General features: G+C 43.9%; 2 protein-coding genes across 8 annotated transcripts in view; both read right to left on the reverse strand.

Annotated features, from left to right (window-relative positions):
* Positions 1–7,123, reverse strand: part of VWC2L (von Willebrand factor C domain containing 2 like) — a 48,276-nt gene extending 41,153 nt beyond the window's left edge. For both annotated transcript variants that reach the window (XM_069021774.1, XM_069021775.1), the window contains exons 1-2: positions 6,730–7,123; positions 4,150–4,616 (exon numbers count right to left, since the gene is read on the reverse strand). In XM_069021774.1, the coding sequence (XP_068877875.1) occupies positions 4,150–4,560 (411 nt within the window). In that variant the 5' untranslated portion in view covers positions 4,561–4,616; positions 6,730–7,123. The remainder of the gene's footprint in view (positions 1–4,149; positions 4,617–6,729) is intronic.
* A 738-nt stretch (positions 7,124–7,861) lies between these two features.
* Positions 7,862–18,590, reverse strand: part of SPAG16 (sperm associated antigen 16) — a 381,268-nt gene continuing 370,539 nt past the window's right edge. For 3 of the 6 annotated variants that reach the window (XM_069021765.1, XM_069021767.1, XM_069021766.1), the window contains one exon: positions 7,863–8,328. In XM_069021765.1, the coding sequence (XP_068877866.1) occupies positions 8,147–8,328 (182 nt within the window). In that variant the 3' untranslated portion in view covers positions 7,863–8,146. Of the gene's footprint in view, positions 8,329–18,590 lie in introns of all 6 variants that reach the window. The other 3 variants (XM_069021771.1, XM_069021770.1, XM_069021764.1) reach the window with 2 other exon arrangements.

The following is an 18,590-nucleotide window of genomic DNA, read 5'->3' on the forward strand; positions in this document are numbered from 1 at the left end:
AACTGCAGGGTGAAGCTGCTCTTCTCACTGGAACATCATCAGGAAGGCCAAAACCTCTTGTGTTCCCACCCAAAGGATAACTCACCCACTGTTCTGCCAGGCCAACACAGATATTTTAGTATCTGTGCTTAGGAAATTTCTGCCACTGCCTTGGAGGAGGATGGCACCATGCTCACCCTCCTGCAGGGACAGGGAACAGTTCCTGCCTGTCAGTCTAACATGGAAACAATATATCAAGATGTCAGCTTGACAATCTCTTGTGAGCTGACCATTTATCTCCCAGCAATGGCATTTTGCTACATACCCAGAGGTCTGCAGAAGGTTATTCTGGATGTGCCTCTGTTGGGTGATAAGAGACCTAGGAAGTTTCAGAGCTGATTATGGACTTTCCAAACTGACAGCCCAATCCTCTTCCAGTGGCTCCTCACAAATACACCGTAACCACTCCATAATTCCACTTCCCAAAGATGTGTGCTTTTCTCAGCAAGTCGTGCAAGAGAGCAAAAACTAATCAGCACTTAGTGACTTAATCTTGCCTCAGTGACATTTGCAGGATTTCTCCCATCAGCTGCCAATGAACATCCGTCACACTGGTGGAACACTGTCTCCTTAACTTTACATCAGCTGCTGGCTGGGAACATTCATTTAAGACACAACCATGTGTACTTAAAATAACCAAGACCAATCTCTATTTGCTTGTTTTGTCTCTCACAACCTCCCCAAAGATCTCTGCTCCTACAGGTGAGTGCAGAGCACTCAGAACTCAGACTTTACCCTCCAGGACTGAAATCAAAGCAAGGATGATGCATGGGAGAAAAAACAGCTGCCAAGTGACCTCGAGAGTTCCTGCCAAATCCCTCTGGGGAAAACAGCCTGGGACTTCCAACATCCTTCACACCTTCCCTGCAGCCACCACAGCTGCCTCCACCCCTGCCCTGAGAGGGGCCAGTGGGAACCTGAGCGATCCCATTAGAGTCCAACAAAGAGAAAAGCAGAAAACAGGATGGGAAAGAGAGAGAGGGATCCCAGCAAAACCCACCAGACCTACCCTCTCTCCTGCCCACAGGTATCAAAATCCTGACCACAGGGTATCAATCTGTATTTTAGACACATTTGAATCACACCATGATTAACATTAGAGAGACTGTGCTGGCCTCTCCTGCAGGGGTTTCCAGGTGGGACCACAGTCTCAGCCAAAGCTGGGGAAAAGCCCCACTGAAACCAGGGGGTGAGGCAGGCTCTCTATGGGCAGCTGGGGCCCCAAACCCACCAACATCTCCCAGGACCCATAACAGACCTATGAAGATGCTACATGGGTTACTAAGCCATCTGTCAAGGGACACAAAATTTTACAAAAGGATACAAGAAAAACTCTTAATGGGTTTAGATTTACAACTGAACTTCAGTTCAGCATTTCAGCTGTACATGTTAATGATTGAGGGCACAAGTATAAATATTTGGACAGCTGTCTAAGCTACATGGCTTGTTGTCATGTTTGTGTTTTGTGCTTATGACTGTTATGACTCAAAAAATCAGAGGTACAAAATCTGTTCACTAGAAGAAAGCTAAATATTCAAGAAATGGGCCTTTGTAACTACTCCTTTACCCTGAGAGCATCACAGTTACTGCCAGTGATAAGAAAAAAAGATTAAATCACATCTGGATTTCTCACCCCAAACCTAAGAAAAAATCTAGAAACAATACAGGTAAATTCACCCAACTGGAAGCCTCTCATAGATTTTGATATCCTAGAAAAAAAAATCCAAGAGAAAAAAATTAATCCCAATTTGTGAAAGATCAGGCAGCTGAAATTTCTACAAGATGAGTCATTCCTGGCACACACACACAGACACACACTTGCAGAAGATTTTTAAATAGAGGCTAATTTCAGCTGAAACTCAGCAGTGACAAGCACTTCTATAGATGACGATTTGGAATCTACATACCAGCAAAAGTAAATCAAGTGGGTGAAAGGGTTCTGAGACCACATAAAACAGTGCCTCTGTTTCCACTGAAAGCAGCCCGGGTTTGAGTCAGAACAGCCTCTCGTCTTTGACTTCAGTGTGTGTACAACGGATGTCAGAAAGTTTGCAGACCTTATAAATTCAACGGGATGAGGGAAGGGAAGAACTCAGACCCTGTAAAACCTATAAACTGCTCAGGATTTCATCTCCAGGGATAGCAGGTAAAATATTCTGTTGAAATAAACAACAAAATGGTTGGGTGCCTCATAAAGTCAAGACTTCAGAGCAGCAGCTTCCTCAATCTTGAAGTTCTGTCTTTCCTATAGAATTTATAAAGTTATAGTTCACAGCTGCTTCTTTTTTTCCCACCAAACACCCCTGGGAATGTTCTTCCATTGTCTGACTCTCCTACAGTACTTTGAGTAAAAAAGCAATTCACTGTTTATTCTAGGTAAACACAGAGATTTCGAAACATTGGTTTCTGCCCTATTCCACAACATATTGAGCTCTCAGCAAAACACAGGTCTAGGTCAAAAGTTTGACTGTCAGCTAAATTAAGTGTGAAGGATCTGTTCTGGACAGAAGGTTACTGTGTGTGAGAGTGGTGTGACACCACCTACTTTGTGCTTCTCAGAGGGTACTGGAACTTTGCTTGCCACACAATACCCCAAGTATTTGAATACAGCAAGCAATGAACCAGATGGCTCCTAACCTCTCCAATAGCCTTCCCCCTTTGTATTCTGCTTCCCTAGAGTTTAAGCTGTTATCAGGATGAAATTATTTCTTTCAGGAAAAGTGATTACTACTTTTCCCCTTGATTCACATGCAAGAGACTTTAATGACACTGAAATCCCTTCAAAGAGTCCTTACAAATTTCTGCTTCCTAAAAACACGTCCTTGTACCTCTCACATAAAAACATGACCACCTAGGTGGGATATCTCACCACCTGACAACACAGCAGTCAAAATGGGACCACTGAAATGTGATCATGGGATGAACTTGGGCTAGGCCTTCTCAGGAGAAGAAGAAACTTATCTGAACAGTTCACAAGATCAGCATCTTCACATCCCTCAGAGAAGCAAAGCAGGTTGATCAGGGTGGCCCCCAGGGAGATGTTCCTCATACATTTGCTTTACCTTGTTTGTGACATTAAACTGTCTCGTCCCGACTCAGTGGCTGCAGTTTCAGATGGACAGAAAAAGATAAACATACACCACACATGATAGAAGAAAGGAACTACTAGCTGCTACCTTCCCTGAAAATGACAATTTCTGTGAAACAGGGAATTGCCGCCTATGTTACCAAGAACTGGTGAAGTGCACAGACTTATATGAAATTATTTTCATTGCAGGAAAGACAATAAACTGGCCAAGTGTATAATAAGATCAGGCACACAGCCATGAACAGTTATAGGCTGTTGTCAATTATGGAGGTTCAACTCTTAAAGCCACGTGAGCTGAAGAACAAACTTGTGTACCTACAGCTTTTCCAGCCCCTGTTCTTCATTGTGAAATGCTGTTTTTCTTAGCAGAATTGAAAGCACGGGATCAAACTCATTAGAATGAGAACTGCAGGTTGTGTAATGGTTTTGGAAAATACCATCTTGTTTTTAAGATCTATTTCAGGATTTGTTTATGACATTCCTTACATGAACTCAACCATTACAATGAAACCCCACGCTTCTCATTGCCTGAGATGCTCATCTGCCTAGGAGTTCATCTTCTCCATTCTAGACAGCCTTATCACAGTTGAAATGAAAAAATTAAATAGAGTTTACCATCTACTTATTTGCATGCTCATACAGTTATGAGTAACAACTCTCAGCACTGTGCCATCAATATTTTGTTATCCAAATTGCAAAAGGGGTTCTTAAAAAGCACTCAGTACTGGTTTACACACCCTTGGGTAGTCCAGCATGATCCATGCTATGAGCAAAGGAGGCAGATGGAGAGGACTGGCAATTCCCACAGGGGCTTTTGACTGACCACTGGCCCTCAGGGAGTGCACGTAAGGGGTAGGTGACAGCTTTTACATGAGCCAGATCTGCATCACAGCTAAAAATGACTTCAACGTCAGCATTCATCAATGGCAGTAAGCAAATACTGAGTGCCTTTGAGAGCTCCCAACAAAAATACAATTCCTAAAGCATACTAATCATGAAATACTGAAGAAAGGGTTCCATACCTTAAATTCCTCCAAGATTTTGTAATTTTTCCCATGATATTCACAAAAGTTTTTCACTTCTTTGCATTCTGGACAGCATCCATTGTGTTCCACTTTTGTGCACTTTGGGTGGATTTTAGGGCATTCTGGTTGATCGCAAACAGGTCCATCCTCAGTACAGACACAGGGACAGTTGGAATGTCCTGGGAAAAAGCGTTCTCCCAGTTTGTACACAAAGCCACTGTCATCCACACAGCCCTTCCCCCGGTAATCATCAAAGATCAGATTGTCATTACTGGAGGTCTGGTCCCCTTCATCAGCAGGGTAGTCTTCATGATTGATGGCAGCTGGAGTGACCAAACCAGGGAGCACAAACAGAAGTATCCAGGCTTCATGGATATGAAGAGCCATCCCCCTCCTCAGCTTCTCCATGGGACCTTAATGCCAGATACAAATAGTTGCTTCCATAGGGAGACCAGTGTTGTGGTCTGAAAACAAACAGTTTTAAGTGAGAATGAACTCAAAATTCAAGGAATATTGACTTGTAAAGGTAATTGTTTCAATCAGCACCGAAAATAAATACGAGTTTTTAAACGGCACAGACAGCTATCACTGTTTCACTTGAATTAAACCTCTTCTTAACTATTGCTAAAGAGAACAAAACATGTGAAATACCTAAATTAGACACACACGCCTGGACGCGTATGACCACAAAATATCTCTGAAGGAATGGTGGCTCACAGAATCATCTAATTTCTACTTTCCTCATTTTTGCAGTTGTGTTTTTGGATGTACCAGAAATTAAACCAGCTGCCTGAAATTGCATGATGATAGGCAGCTCGGAGGGTTTTGAAGCCAAGTTTAAGAATGGTCTAAACCTCCTGTGGTGGCCACTGTTCCTTAGTGCTACGTATGGAGCACAGCCCACTTCATTAAACCGAGGTGGGAAACCTGAGCTGAAAAAAGAGTTAAACATAATCTGTTGTCAGAACTGTGTCTGATCTGAAAGATGGTGCTGAGTTAAACTTGGGCTGTGAGAGGTGGAATACTACAGAATCTTATTTACAGCATTTCTGAAGACAGACTTCCTGGGCTACCAACACAGCCCAGCCTGCAGCAGGTACATTTAATCCCGACAGAAGCAAAGATGCAATTCACTTTCTCCATTATTCAGCATTTCAGTAATTCCCAGCAAAAAACGTGGAGCGCAGGATGTTAAATGCCTGCATAATGCATGGAGCCGCTGAAATGTGCCTGCCTGATTAAGCTGGAGCCTTTCTAAAACTTTGGGAGCGATGCAGCACGGCCTGACCTTCGGTGAGCTGTGCTGAAGCGGTGGAGCCCGGGAGGGAGAGGGGCTTTGGGTGACCCACCCCCGGGAGAGTCGACGCCAGGAGAAGGCTCCGTGCCGGTGTCTTGGGAGCACTTCTGGCTGCCCACGGTGCCACATCACTGCCACCAACCTGCCCACACACCAGCCAACAGCCAGTGCAACCCTGGCAGCAAACTGGTTTCTGACCTCTCTTAAAAAACCTGGGCAAAGTATTACAGGAAACTTTTAAATGAGATGAAATATCAGCATTACATGGACTGCAGAACTACGGAGGTAGATCCTGGCACAAATCAAAGAAAAAAGGAACGTTGGGGTGTGTGTGCCATCCCTTCTTTTCCTCCATTCCCAGAGCATGCACACACAGGCACACAGAGTCTACACAAACATGCATTAACATACACACGCAGGCAAACACGCACTCCCCCGCACCCCTCGGGGAGACATTTTTTATATATTGGCATTTTTGGTGGACTGCAGATGTTCAGCAATTAATTCTCCCTTAATTGAAGCAAAAAAGCAGCAGCAGGAGGAGAAAGCTTTAATCCCAGAGAAGCGGCTAAGGGATCCTGTTGACAAAGCAGTTTTTCCGAAGCCACAACAGAGGGAGACACCGGATATTACACAAGCTTTATCAAATTCGAAAAGATATCTTCTTAATTGAAGTACTAGCTGTGTTTCCATCACAAGGACTATGCACCCTCTTGTTACTCCTATCAGCAGTATCTACTGTAACATGCTGTTCAGAAATCCAGCGATTCATGCAGATACGGCTGCTTTACATATCTACAGAGCAGAGAATCTCCCCACCTAACGCTACAGGTAGGTTGCAACACTGCAGATTTGTGGGCATTTAGGGTAAAAAAAAAAAAAAAGCAGCAAACAAAGTAATTCATATCTGAGGAAATGTGAAACAATTTTGAGAATCTGTTGGATTTTGATGAAGAAGCTCTCGAAACAAACGTGTGTGTCTATATACGTATACAAAAGTTCTCCCCAGATCATAAATAAGAGCACTAGATTTTGCTACAGCAGCTGAGATGTCCCACAGCAACTCACAGACACTCGGCTCGATCCTGGAAATGAGACAGACTGCAGACGTCTTGCACGGACACATTTCAACAAGTAAACAAATGCTGCTTGGCTCAGAATTAGTTTATATCTTGAACTTTCTCATAATTTCTCATCCTGAGAGAGGCCAGGATCGTAGGTAAGTCTCTGAAACGTTTCCATCCGCCTTCCCTCACCCCAAGTAAATAATTCACACCTACCTGATCAGGCTGGATGTGAAAGCTGAGACAGGTCACAGGCCAACATGGACTGAAAGGTCAGAAACAGATCAGTGAAAGCAGTTCCTCCTAATCACGTTTTCGGTGTTGACTCACGGACAATCCCTTTTCCTCCACCTCCCATCGCAAAACAGGGGAGCGCGGCAGCCCAGCAACCACAACATGAGAACTGAGCTTTAACCCGCCGCCGAGGATTCAGAGGGAGCAGGATTCAGGCGGTCCGGAGACTGCGATGCCGCGCAGAAACCCCGGTGCCAGCAGCAGAGTCATCGCGGCGAACTTGGGCTGCATCTCCTCAGGTCTCGGGGCGGGCGGGGGAGAGAAAACAACCCATCCCTGTCCCCTCCCTGTGCCCAGCGGATCTCCTGCGGCTCCAGCTTCGCCTCGGCGGGGGAAGGGGGGGAGCGATCGCGGGTTAGGCGGGAAGCAGGCGGGGGAGGGCGGGCGGAGGAGCCCCGCGCCCGGCGGGCGGGCAGCCCCCGCGCCCCTCCGGGGACTCCCCGGCCCGGGCGTCGGCCATGCCCGCGCCGCGCAGCTCCGCGCTCCCTGCCTGCTCTTATTGGGATTAATTTTTTTTTTTTTTGGGGGGGGTGGTGGTAAAAAAAAAAAAAAGAGAGAAGAGCCGGGGGAAAAATCCAAAAAATAATGCAGGGCGGGGCGCCCCCGCCCCGGCCGCTGCTCCGCCTGCCGCTGGTTGGGGCGACGGCTCTCCTCAGAGCTGCCCCTCAGATCCACCGGCTCCCGTCAGATGCACTGGCTGGGGCTGCCGTCAGCGCGGCTTTCCTCAGCCCGCTTCCCCTCAGATCCACCGGCTGGGGCTCCCTTCAGCCCAGCTCCTCTCGGCCCCGCGCCCCCCTTAGATCCACCGGCTGGGGCTCCCCTCAGCCCGGCTCCCCTCGGATCCACGGGTTGGAGCTCCTCTCAGCCCGGTTCCCCTCGGATCCGCGGGTTGGCGCTTCCCTCAGCCCCTCCGCGCTCTCCAGCTCCGGCTCATCGCCGCTGCCCTGGTGGTGTCCGGGAAAACATTCCCCATGGCCGCACTGTGGAAACTTCGCCTCATCTTCCTACAGGGCTCCGCCGGGGAAGGGGCGCCCCGGCTCCTGTGGCTCGTGCTGCGCTACATTAAAAATCAATCTCCTTGCAATTCGGCTGCGCTGGCATTAGGCGTCATTGTAAAGCTGTTTCTCCAGAAACCACCAAAAGAGAGATTCTTGGTGTTGGGGAAAACACGGTGACAACAGAAAGAGGGAGAAATTGAGGGGTTTATTTGGATAAAATGCTAAATAATGCTCCGTTTGGGCAAATATTCCCCGAACAGTGCAAACACAAGCTATGAACCTATAAGCCGGCGTTGCTGTTGTCGAACCGCTCTTGTGGAAGGCGATGAAGGCCACGTGTGTCACTGTGCTCGGGTCCAGAGGCAAACCCTGCCATCGGTGCCTGCGGAGAGCAGGTGATCCTGGCCATGGAAGCGCACGCAGCGCACCTCGACCCTGGGGCCTTGCAGGACGGAGAGCTGGCCCACGGCCAGGCACAGCACCTTGACGGAGGCCTCGCTGCTGGCCAGAGCCACCAGGCCACCTGAAACACAGAGCAAAGGCATCGAGGTTGGCAAAGGCTACACAAGAGAGCAGTGCTGGAAGTTTTGAGATGGTGGCTTTAAAGCCACACGTGTGTCTACTCCTGTTTCCTGAGATAAATTAACAGAAAGTTGGACAGATCAGTCACAATGAGATTGGATTTTGGAGCGATTAAGCCAGTCTGCAGACCTCATGTTCTCCTCACAAGGAGCCTGGCTATTTTGATAGAATCACAGAATCTGCTGAGTTGGAAGGGATCCACAAGTATCATCGAATCCAACTCCTGGCCCTGCACAGAACACCCCAAGGGTCACACCATGTGCTCAAGAATGTTGTCCAAATGCTTCTTGACTTCTTGTCAGGTTTGGTGCTGTGACCATTCCCTGGGGAGCCTGTGCTAGTGCCCAACCACCCTATGGAGGAAGAACCTTTTCCTAATATCGAACCTAAACCTCCCCTGACACAGCTCCAGACCATTCCCTCAGGTCCTGTCACTGGTCTCCACAGAGCAGAGATCAGCAGAGATCCTCTTCTCCTCACAAAGAAGTTGCAGACCGCGATGAGTCTCCCCTCAGTCTCCTCCAGCTGAACAGACCAGATGCCCTCACCCACTCCTCACACAGCTTCCCCTCAAAGCCCTTCAGCATCTTTGTTGCCCTTTGGATGCTCTCTGATAGCTTAATAAATCTTTTATGTTACAGTAACCAAAACCGCACACAATACTCAAGGCGGGGCTGCCCCAGTGCAGACCAGAGCAGGACAATCCCTGATATCCGGATACAATTATTCAGGGACAGATTCTGACACACAACTGAACACCAGAGGAGTAGATGCTCTCCTAATACCTGGAGGTATCAACATCAGACCATGTTTTTGATGAAGATGTGAGTTTTCAGGTGAATTTCCAGAAGGTCAGGCATCTAACTGAACCAAGTGCTTGCTCCCTTATATCCTTATGGAAAAAAATGACTATAATTAAATCCTTAGTATAGAACAGGGTTTAAGAGTAGAAAAAATAAAGGAAAACCTAAAAAAGATTCTAAGGAGTTCTCAGTTTCCATGTGCTTTTTTGCAAATCAAATGGACTCAGTTTTCAACACTCCTAAGGAAGCAGGATGTGTTTATAAGTTTATTATTATTCCTGCTTAAATAAAAGCAGAGGTAATAGCTGGTGATATGTTTGAAGCGCCTCTTACTTACCCAGCCTCCAGATAAAGATTGTCCTTTAGAAATTAACTATAATAATCATGAGTTTCACATACAAAAAAACCAAAAAAAACAAAACAAAACAAAAAATCAATACATTCATTTCAAAGCTGATGTGGCCCTAACAACAACGGGATCACTGTACTGTCAGTCGTGATCTTGTTCAAACACCTTTTTCTATTTGGAGCAAGTTCAATATAGCCTCCAAATGATTACAGCTTTTCTTACATATCGAGATTTTCTCTCTGAAAGCAAAGACATCACCAGCAGAAGAATAATTAATATTGACACTGACAAAGTCAACCTGGCACCAAGGTCATCATTTTTTGGGAAGATGATGAAAAACAGGAGATATTTTACTATTTTTAATAACTCAGGTGATTCACCAAATAGCCAGTGGGAACATACTGCCCAACACACATGAGCATGGAGGAATTTATCTGTTTTAACAATTTAGGGCCCTGGATGTGCCTATGTGATGTACAGTTTATCCAGGGAATATATTGTCCCTCCGTTCAAACTAGGTCATAACAATGATGTTCTCTGTTCTGCTCATGAAGATCTGATGGCTTCATTTCTCCATTTATCAAAAGAAACACGTAGTCTAAAACAGCTTACAAATGCACCAAGAATATTTAACCACAACTTATGCTTAGTGTGGTCATGGATATTTGTGTAAGAAGGCAACTAGGAAGTAGAGCTAACCATGATAAATATGCTCTATTTGCAAACCTTTATAACTACCCGGCTTCTTCATCTAGAACAAAGCCTGACACAGCAAAGATCTGTAGGATGGATTAGAGTGTCCAAAGCAGCAGATGTGAATATTTATTATAAACTCCCCTCCAGCAAGTCTTTGCTGACAGAAGCATTGCATATAGATTGCACTTGCAGCGAGACTCTCCAGGCAATCGCTGGATGACTTCTCCAGGAGCCAAACAAATGCCATTTCTCCAGCAGCCCTGACACCACAACAGCTGGGCAGGGGGTTAATGTCACTTCCATCTTCTCAAAACCACTGATGAACCCAGTTGTTACAGAGAGGGACAGGCAGGAGAAAAGGTTTGGACAGCTGCAGTCCACTTCCAGAAAGTAAGGGCAGGACAGAGTGACAACTGAGACAAAGCTTCAGCTCGTTCACTCTCTGGGTTGAGCAGGGCAGGGGCAGACCCCCACCCTGCATTTTTCTAAATGCTTTGCTAGGTAAGTCACATGCTTGAAGCAAAACCAGAGCACTCATCCTGTCAGTCCATGCCAGTATTCCAACAGTCCTGGGAAATGACAAAGCCAACAGGAAGATAGAGAGGGTCAATAAAAAACAACCAGCTAGGAGGTGCAGCAGTAAACTGCACTGCCTTCATTGCTAGCGCTCACTGGGGAAAGGATGGAGGTGCTCTAGGCAGCCCTGGTGAAGAATGATTCATTTCAGAGGAATTTCTCCCTGAGTTAGGATGTGTTACTATCGCTGACCACGAGTACAGCCACTTCCTGGCTCAGGAGCAGCAGGATGCGCAGGCAGATGCATGTGAGGGGGAATGCACAAAATGACAACATCTCATTTCTGTCACCCTTTATGTCAGCACTGATCTATGGGCTCATAACAATTTGCTCATTATAATGTAAATTTACTCCCTCCTTCCTTCCAAAAGGAGATGTTTCATTTTGGGAAGAGGGAACAAATTGTGTTTTATTGCTCTTTCAAAATGTTCTCCAATTAGGAAAGCAAACAAAAACTACTACATAATTGTGATGCAAAGCTGTATTTTAATGAAGGATACTTACTTGTCACTAACAAAGGCACTTTGATATAACACTGGAAGAAGATAAAAGCCAGAAGATAGGTTGTTCTTCATACCTTTGACCCAGCTGTCAGGTGGGGCTGGTCTGTGCAAACCCACTGAACCCAGCAGTTAGGCTGATTTGCATTGGAATGAACAGATTCTGCTTAGAAGATGCAAAGTCTCCAAGACCTTGACCTCTAGATCTCCCAGCCTCTAGATCTCCAGCTCACAAGGCTCCCAGAACCTGCTTTGGATCTGTTGGTGCACTTGGCAACACGGGGAGCTTACGGGGAGCTTACGGGGAGCTTTGCTCTGGCTGGCCCCATGCCAACCCTGAGCTCAGCCTTCTTCCTCAACCTGGCAGACAAGGAGTGATGACAAAGCACATTGCCACCACAAAGAGACCCTACAGTAGCAGCCTTTGTACTAATCACAGCTGAGTTGCTGTTGCCCATTGCTAGAACACAAGTACTAATTTTTCTGATGTACCCCTATTATGTCCTTAGAATAACATAAGCTCTGACCATCTGGCCACTTGCTTCAAATAGGATGCAGTGAGTTGGAAAAGGTAAAGAAAGGTAGCAAAGCCAATTAAAGGTACAAACAACTTCTGTGCAAGGAATCCTTATGAGGGATGACAACTTAGCTGAGAAAAAACTATTTGTGCACTAAAATGTATTTGGCTGATGGTGCTTACTCCATATGTAAACCTCAGGCTTCCGTCCTTCCTGGGACCCACAGAGAAATGTGGAGCCAAGCCAGACCCCAAACTACCCCCCAGGGGATGGTGAAACACAGGGTTTCCATGAAAATGCTCATCTGAATCCCATTTCAGCCAGGAGCTGCAGGGCAGCCAGAATCTGCAATCTCTAGACAGTCACCTTCTTGGACCAGACTGAATTTACTCTGAGGAATCACTGCACTTTCAGTTCCCTTTTTTTCCCCAGCACTGGAGTTAAGTACTGCTGCAGGTTTCCAGTCCCAGTGTCCTACAAAAAAAAGCTCTGTTCTTGTCTCCAGACTGGCAATGCTCTTGGATTTTGGCATTGATTAATGACAAATGCAGTGCAGTTGTTTGGGTTGGAAACACGTTTGTACTTAGAACAATAAAAATCATCCATGCCCTTCTAGAAGAACTATTCATGCTACTAAAACTGTATCTCTACATTTTTTTTGAGACCAGAACTGAACCCTAAAATCATTTAGTACCTCAGAGATAGTAGTATTTTAATTTTTTTTTTTTTTTTTTTTTTTTTTTTTTTTTTTTTTTTTTTACTTTTAGGACACATAGCCCACTCTGGAGAAAATGAATTATCTTGTTTGAAAATCTGTTCTTGTAAATTTTCCAAATGTACATAAAGTTATGGGCTTGATAAGGGCCATAGCCATAAAGTGCCAAAAGCGGGAATCTAGCAAAGAACTCACCAAATTTACTGGAGTGTCTGCACTGACCTAAACGTGAACTTAAAAGCAAAGTTCTTGCATCCAGTGAGGCTCGGTTGTGTTGGATATAAGTAAGCATCCTGCTTCTTCTCATCTGCAAGGAACTTTGTGTACCTACACCACTGTGTAAATCCTAAAGAACCAAAGGCCCTCCTGTGAATACAGTATGAAATCCATCTCCTAATTTGAACTGGTGGATAAATTTAAAATAGTGCAGGCGTGTTGAAGCAATCTAATTTGTTACTGCATTTCTTCAAAAGACAGAACTAGACAAGATTAATTTGCTGGGTTGATGGCTCCAAATTACTTGGGGTAAAAGGAACAAAACCTGTACTTGTCAAAAGACAGTTTGACAATTTATATTTCATAAGAGCCTAAGAGAAATCACAGCCACGATTACTGTCTTTGTACAATGAATTTTGAGTGAAACCTTGCCAGGACCACGCTACATACTGCTTTACATGTCCAAAAAGCTGGAAACTGTGACATCTTTGGAGCAAACCACCACCACTCCTCACTGGTGAGCCCTTTTATATGCCCATTAAAGCATTTAACTTTTCTTTGGGCAAATTAATTTACTAATTCTGTAACATTCCATTATCAAAATACTCTGAAAAGTTCTGGTTTAGCCTGCCAGTACTTCATGTTTCTGGAGTAGTCTAGCAGCTTCAGTGCTAATAAAATAGTGTTGTAACCAAAGTCACAAACTCCACAGCTCCCCAGGCACATCAGGCTGAGACATTCTTCCTGATAACTGGCACTGTTTGCTTGCTTCCAGTAACATTTTCCATAGACTCAGCAACTCAGGCCACCTCTTCTTCTCCAGCAGAACAAGGACAGTGACAGATCAAAACCTCTCTTCACTGCTCCAGCAGCTCCTCCTCTCACAGACAACAGAGTAGTCGAGGAGCAGGATTTGGGCAGTTGCTTCTAGTAACAGTACAGCAGTTACTTTAGACTTCCTTGAAAATAATTCCGATGTGATCGCTTCCCCAATTTAAAAATTAATTGCACTGCCTAACTGTAAGCAAAGCATCCACCTTCAAAGACAAACCCAGCTACTTCTGGGTTTAAATAAAAAAAAAAAAACCTTGTGTGGCTTGAAGAAATTCTGTTTATCAGAACTGCATGAAACCATTCCTGATGGCAGAGATGAAATAACATATCAAAGAAAGAAAGCAAGAAAAGCTTTGATCAATAGGGAAATGGTTTTTATACACATCAGAACCAATTTAAAGAATTCTCTAGGATCAATTTGGATAGACAGAAATGCTTCTCAGCATTTATTACCTGTGGAGGGAATATTGATCCCATCCATTGATTTCTCCTATGCATGTAGAGCAGCATCTGCTTTTGTTGTGTGGGTTTTTTCCAAAGAGAGATGACCCAAAGTGGAAGGTATCAAGAAACTACTTGTATTTTAAGGACTTACATTAATGGTTCAACCAATGTCATTACTCAGAACTTTTAAACTCTGTTCAAGAATTGTCAGAATGTAATTTACCTTAATTTTGGTACATGATTGTTAGTCAATGGAATATATTTTAGAAGTGGGTTTTTTTGAACCTTACTTACCAAAGGCTGCCAGTTCCTTACGTAACACATTGCATCAAACATGTTTTCTCTCCTGTTCCCTTTTCAAAAGAATGTCTCTTCATAATAATGTTTTAAATTGCACAGCCCTAATGGATTACATTCCCTCTGAATTAAGGTCTTTTGTCATTATTGGAGTTGCAACCATTTGCATCATCATCAGGATCCCTCAGCCTGAAGTCTCCTATGAACTGGGCACCTCTCAGGTGAGGTGTGAAAGGTAAAAATACCCAGTCCCTCTGTACAGTAGTCTGGCTAACACTTAGTTAATGTGCTTGGCTACATAAAAGTAGATGGAATATTTACAAGGGCTGCAAACTATGATTGCAGTGGCTGTAGATAAAATTCTTCATTACTGTCACACTAAGCAGAACATTATTTACCAGGCAACTGATTTCAACATATGATAGATGGCGGACAGTTGTTTTTTGTTCTATAAACAGCTTTCAGCAAATATAACAACTATTTCTTGTACACTACGTTTTGCTTAGGAATGCACGTTTTAGATGTTATTATAAGTCCTCTGTTCTCAAGTGTGAGTAAAACCTCCTAAATATTCTCGTGGAAATAATGGTGGCCCCCCTCCTCCCTTTGTCTTCACACTCTAGATCTTTCAAGGGAGAGGGCATAGAAGAATAATCTTGAGCAGTTTGTAATTCACTTGCAGCAATTCACTAAATATTCTCAGTAATGGAGGCCAAAAGGCAAGATGGGAAAGAGAGGAGATGTCCAAGAATCTGCTGATACAGATGTTTAATAGACTGCTACCAAAATAAAATCCTTTTGCCATTCTCTCTAGTGACTTTTTTTCTTTCCCCCTTCTCAGAAGTATTTAAATAGACATAGATTTGGCAAAGTATATTAGGGAAAATTAGCTCATCTCAGAGTGCACTTAAGCTCGTGACTCACCTTATGCATGTGAAGTCATTCAACTCAGTGCAATCATGTGCTCAAATGAGGCAGGATCAGGGCATCACAAAGAGTCACTACTGCAACAAGGACTTACAGCACAAGATCTTAGAATGAGCCAACTCACTTCTGTTTGGCTTTCAGCAGGACAGCAACAGTCAGGCCTCCTAAACAGGAAGGCAGCTTTTCAGGCTGAGTACGGCCATATAGTACAGGTGTCCTAGATCCAAGGATCGTGAAAAGGTATAACAAGAAAGTCAGTGCAGAGAAGCTTCTCAGACAAATTATGCAATAGACATTTACAGAGGTAAAAAGCGATTCAGAAAGCGATTCTCCTGGAACACAGAAAAACCTCAAATTACCCAAAGAGTGTGTTAGCAGAAATTCAATTCACATCTTTAAAAATCAGCATGTAGACATTTGGCCTGGCTGATAACTGAGTGTGGAGAGGGATGTGGCCTGATGCACTTCCCTCCGAAGTGTAAAGGCGTGGAGTAATGTCTGGCTGATGGAAAAAGAGGACTTCTCTTAACTTCCTGCTCTGTGGAACTGTGACCTAGATGAAGGGGCATTATTCCCAGAGCTTAAACAGATCTCAGAACTTGACAAATCCTTTTTCAAGCAAGAAATCACCAGAAAGTTACTCTGAGCAAAGAAAGCATTTATCTGATAGAAGAAAATCCTTTATAGAAAAGAACTTTAATCCTTTTTATAAGGATTTCTAGACTCAGACCATTACTGTAAAGCTCCCTTTCAGCTGGACTTGAGCTTGTTTATATTACATTTTAGTTGGCCTTTTTGGTAGCATTTTGGATTTTTAAAGTAGTTTCAAAACAAAGCAAAAAGTATTAAAGCAGAAACTTTTGAAGCAGAGTCTTCAAGATGTTAAAACCTTTCTGGATGTGTTAATGAGGCATGTTGAATATATTAAAAATAATGTATTGAGAATAAAAGGAAAATACCTTCTGTCTAGGACTGGATTTTTGAAATGAAAATGTCTGTCAAAGAAGAATATTTTTATGCATATAATAGGAAGGCACTTGTCTAGCTCTCAGTGTTACCTAGAATACCTGTATGTGGGCACATGTGTAGGTCTGTGTTTCCAAGGGAATCTACCTTGAGGTAAAAAATGGATGAGGAAGAACCAAGCCATCCTGGCAAAAATCCTTGGATTGCTACCGAGTGCGGGACCTCGGGCCCACCCAGCTGTTCTGAAATCAAAAATTCTGAAAGGCAGCATTTGGTTTTTAAATCACCAGTAAAGGGGAGGTGTTGAGTGACACTGCATCCACAGGGAGCTGCCAGGAGCCCCGGCAGGGCAGTAACAGGTTGGCTGAGAAACTCCCGAGAAGGTGACATCAGTACTGGAGCTGCTGCAGTTGTGCTTGTGCTGCCCAGGGCAACAACATGACAAAAATGTCACATTTTAAGAAAGCAACAGAGGAAAAGAGGAAAGATCAGTATCATCTGATGCTCTTCAAAAAGGAATAAATCACCATAAAATTATCTGCAGGAGTTGCCAAGCTGAACCTCTGCTTGCAAAGGAAGTTTCTGAAAGACTTTTTATGTGATGGCAAATGCTCCAGAGCATGGTTACAGTTCACATTCAGATCTTGTTCTGAAGAACAAGCTTTCCTCTTCTGTTAAACTTACATATTGGAAGCAGCATGCCAAGTACTGTACTGCACTGCAAGTAACACTATCTCCAGGACACATTAGCTGTTTTCTTGGTGTTTGAAGAGTCACACTTACAATAAATAAAAACTTTCATTAAGACAAATAATACTTACTGATGAGAAAATGAGAAAAATTAAGTCACAGCAAATTTCTGCCACCACAAATTGAAAATTATTCTAGTTTCTGCTACAGGTGAGGTCCCTGAATACAGATTTGGGTGCAAAAACATGCTTTGCTCTGAATTTCTTACTTGGCTGCAGGTGTATGTGTTTTAGGCATTGCTATATCTCACTTTTAATAATTCAGTGAAGGTGAGTGGTGTATAGAGATGAAAAATTTCAGGTGTGCAGGAACATAGCTCTGACTAATGGAAACACTGGTTTAAAAACATTCAGAGAATAGAAGATAACCTTTGTATTAATGCTCTGCTCCTTCTCCTTTCCCCACTTTGAGATGCCTGCAGTCATTCAGTTAAAGCCTCCCTGATCCTCCTCCCTTTCTCAAGTGGTAAGATGGATATGCTTGTGTTACAGAAGATGAGACTGGGATGTGAACACTGATTTATTTTTCCCTTGGACAGCATATGCATCATCCTTTCCATTAACTCTAAGGGAATGACCAGATGTGTAATCGCTTTTTGACACGGAGTGGGATTCATTTCATCTGACCTTGCCATCCCACAGTGGATTCAGTTCATCCAGGCTCCTCCTGCAGCTACCAGGGAGGAAAAATTCCCTTTTCCCAGGAGCTCCCTGCCTCTCTGGGACAGCAGGTGGCACGCTCTGTGTGCTGACTACAGAAGGATCTCCACAGCTCCTTCTCAGACAGCTCAAGCAGGGTGACACTCAATCCCATGCAGGACTTCCAAGCAGGCACCTCAAAGACATTTTTAAAGAAAATTCCCTAACTTGCACTGCTGGCAGACATGTAAACCTGAGCATCTGCAAATGAACCTAGACACCTGTATCCATCCAGGGGCTTAAATACCATCAAAAGCCAGACTTACATAGGCAATGACCTCTATTAAACCCAAGTCTTAATCATTTGGTGCAACTCTCATGCTGTGGCAACAATCCATAATTTCAGTAGCATTTGATAGCAAAGCAGATCGTGTGCATCGTCAACATTTTGTAACCCTATTAACTCTGAGATAATGGACTTGTCTCTGCTATATTTCTAAGCTTATTGGAATGGACTGTAATTAGCACTTTCTTTTCTTTATACAAATCTCTTGACCCCCAGAGCCAGTTCTTACACCACAGCTAATAACTGCTGCAGGTGATCAAAGCCTGAAATGGAGGTGGACGCAGACCTCGAAGCCAAACTTCAGTTTCTTTCCAGAGTTTAAGCAGGAGTCATGAAAAATACTGCTTCAGAGAAAAAGCACTTTTGAGGGAAAGTAATATTTATTTTGCCTTGCCTCAAAATGTCCTGCTTAAGTGTTTTACCTCTGAATATGCTCCTTAAAGAGGTTCAGTGTTGTTACGAGCCCAGATGAGAGCAGCTCTGGCTAAACATTGTGTATTCCTAATGCTTTTTGCACTCATCAGTCTTTCCTAGCAAATAAGATCAGAAAACACTTCTGTTTTGTCCTTAAAGCTAGTTTCTTGTTAGCATTATTATTTCAAGCTTAGATGATGATCTAATGTACGTG

Source organism: Aphelocoma coerulescens, chromosome 7 (assembly GCF_041296385.1).
Source record: "Aphelocoma coerulescens isolate FSJ_1873_10779 chromosome 7, UR_Acoe_1.0, whole genome shotgun sequence".
Classification (NCBI taxonomy): domain Eukaryota; kingdom Metazoa; phylum Chordata; class Aves; order Passeriformes; family Corvidae; genus Aphelocoma; species Aphelocoma coerulescens.